The 647-nt window shown below is 51.6% G+C and overlaps 1 protein-coding gene across 1 annotated transcript in view; it reads left to right on the forward strand.

Annotated features, from left to right (window-relative positions):
• The window catches only part of ANAPC1 (anaphase promoting complex subunit 1), a gene marked incomplete at its 5' end in the record, with an annotated part of 25,174 nt that overhangs the window by 23,628 nt on the left and 899 nt on the right, over nt 1–647 (forward strand). The window contains one exon of the mRNA XM_017730423.1: nt 13–250. Within this exon, the coding sequence (XP_017585912.1) occupies nt 13–250 (238 nt within the window). The remainder of the gene's footprint in view (nt 1–12; nt 251–647) is intronic.

The following is a 647-nucleotide window of genomic DNA, read 5'->3' on the forward strand; positions in this document are numbered from 1 at the left end:
CCCCGCTGTCAGGCCGTGAGGAGGCTGGAAAGGCGGGAGATGTCCGAGACCTTTGAGCTGTGGCAGATCAAGCTGGTGCTGGAATTCTTCAGCTCCCGGAGCCACCAGGAGAGGATGAGCAGGAATCCAACCCGAGGGCTCTTCATGAACTCAGAATTCCTGCCAGTGATGAAGTGCACCATAGATAACACCTTGGATCAGTGGCTTCAGGGTAGGGAGGAATTTCAATCCAATCCACTGTTGGAATCCTGGAATGGTTTTGGAAGGGACCTTAAAGCCCATCTCATTCCATCCCCTGTTGCTCACCTGGTTCTCATCTTGATGATCCAGGTTGATTTTATGGAAAACTGATGAGGGAAGGGAAGGCATTGGCACAAACCAACTCGTTTTCAGTCTGGTGTGGAACATTCCCTGGAGAATTGTTTTCCTGAAATGGTGGGAGGTCTTTAGCAGGGAAGGTGAAAATTCCTTCCTCATCTTGCACAGGGAGAATTTTCTGGGAGCAAAAGTGAGCGGTGACCACAGCAGGGTGGCCATGGCCGAAGGAAGGAGGTTGGAGAGCAACCTCCCAGCCCACCTTCTGCGGGGAATGGAGACTTCCAGTGGGATTTATCTGTGTAAATCCTGCTTCCCAAATGTCACCAGGG

The sequence above is a fragment of the Corvus brachyrhynchos genome, unplaced genomic scaffold, assembly GCF_000691975.1.
Source record: "Corvus brachyrhynchos isolate BGI_N302 unplaced genomic scaffold, ASM69197v1 scaffold133, whole genome shotgun sequence".
NCBI classification, from domain to species: Eukaryota; Metazoa; Chordata; class Aves; order Passeriformes; family Corvidae; genus Corvus; species Corvus brachyrhynchos.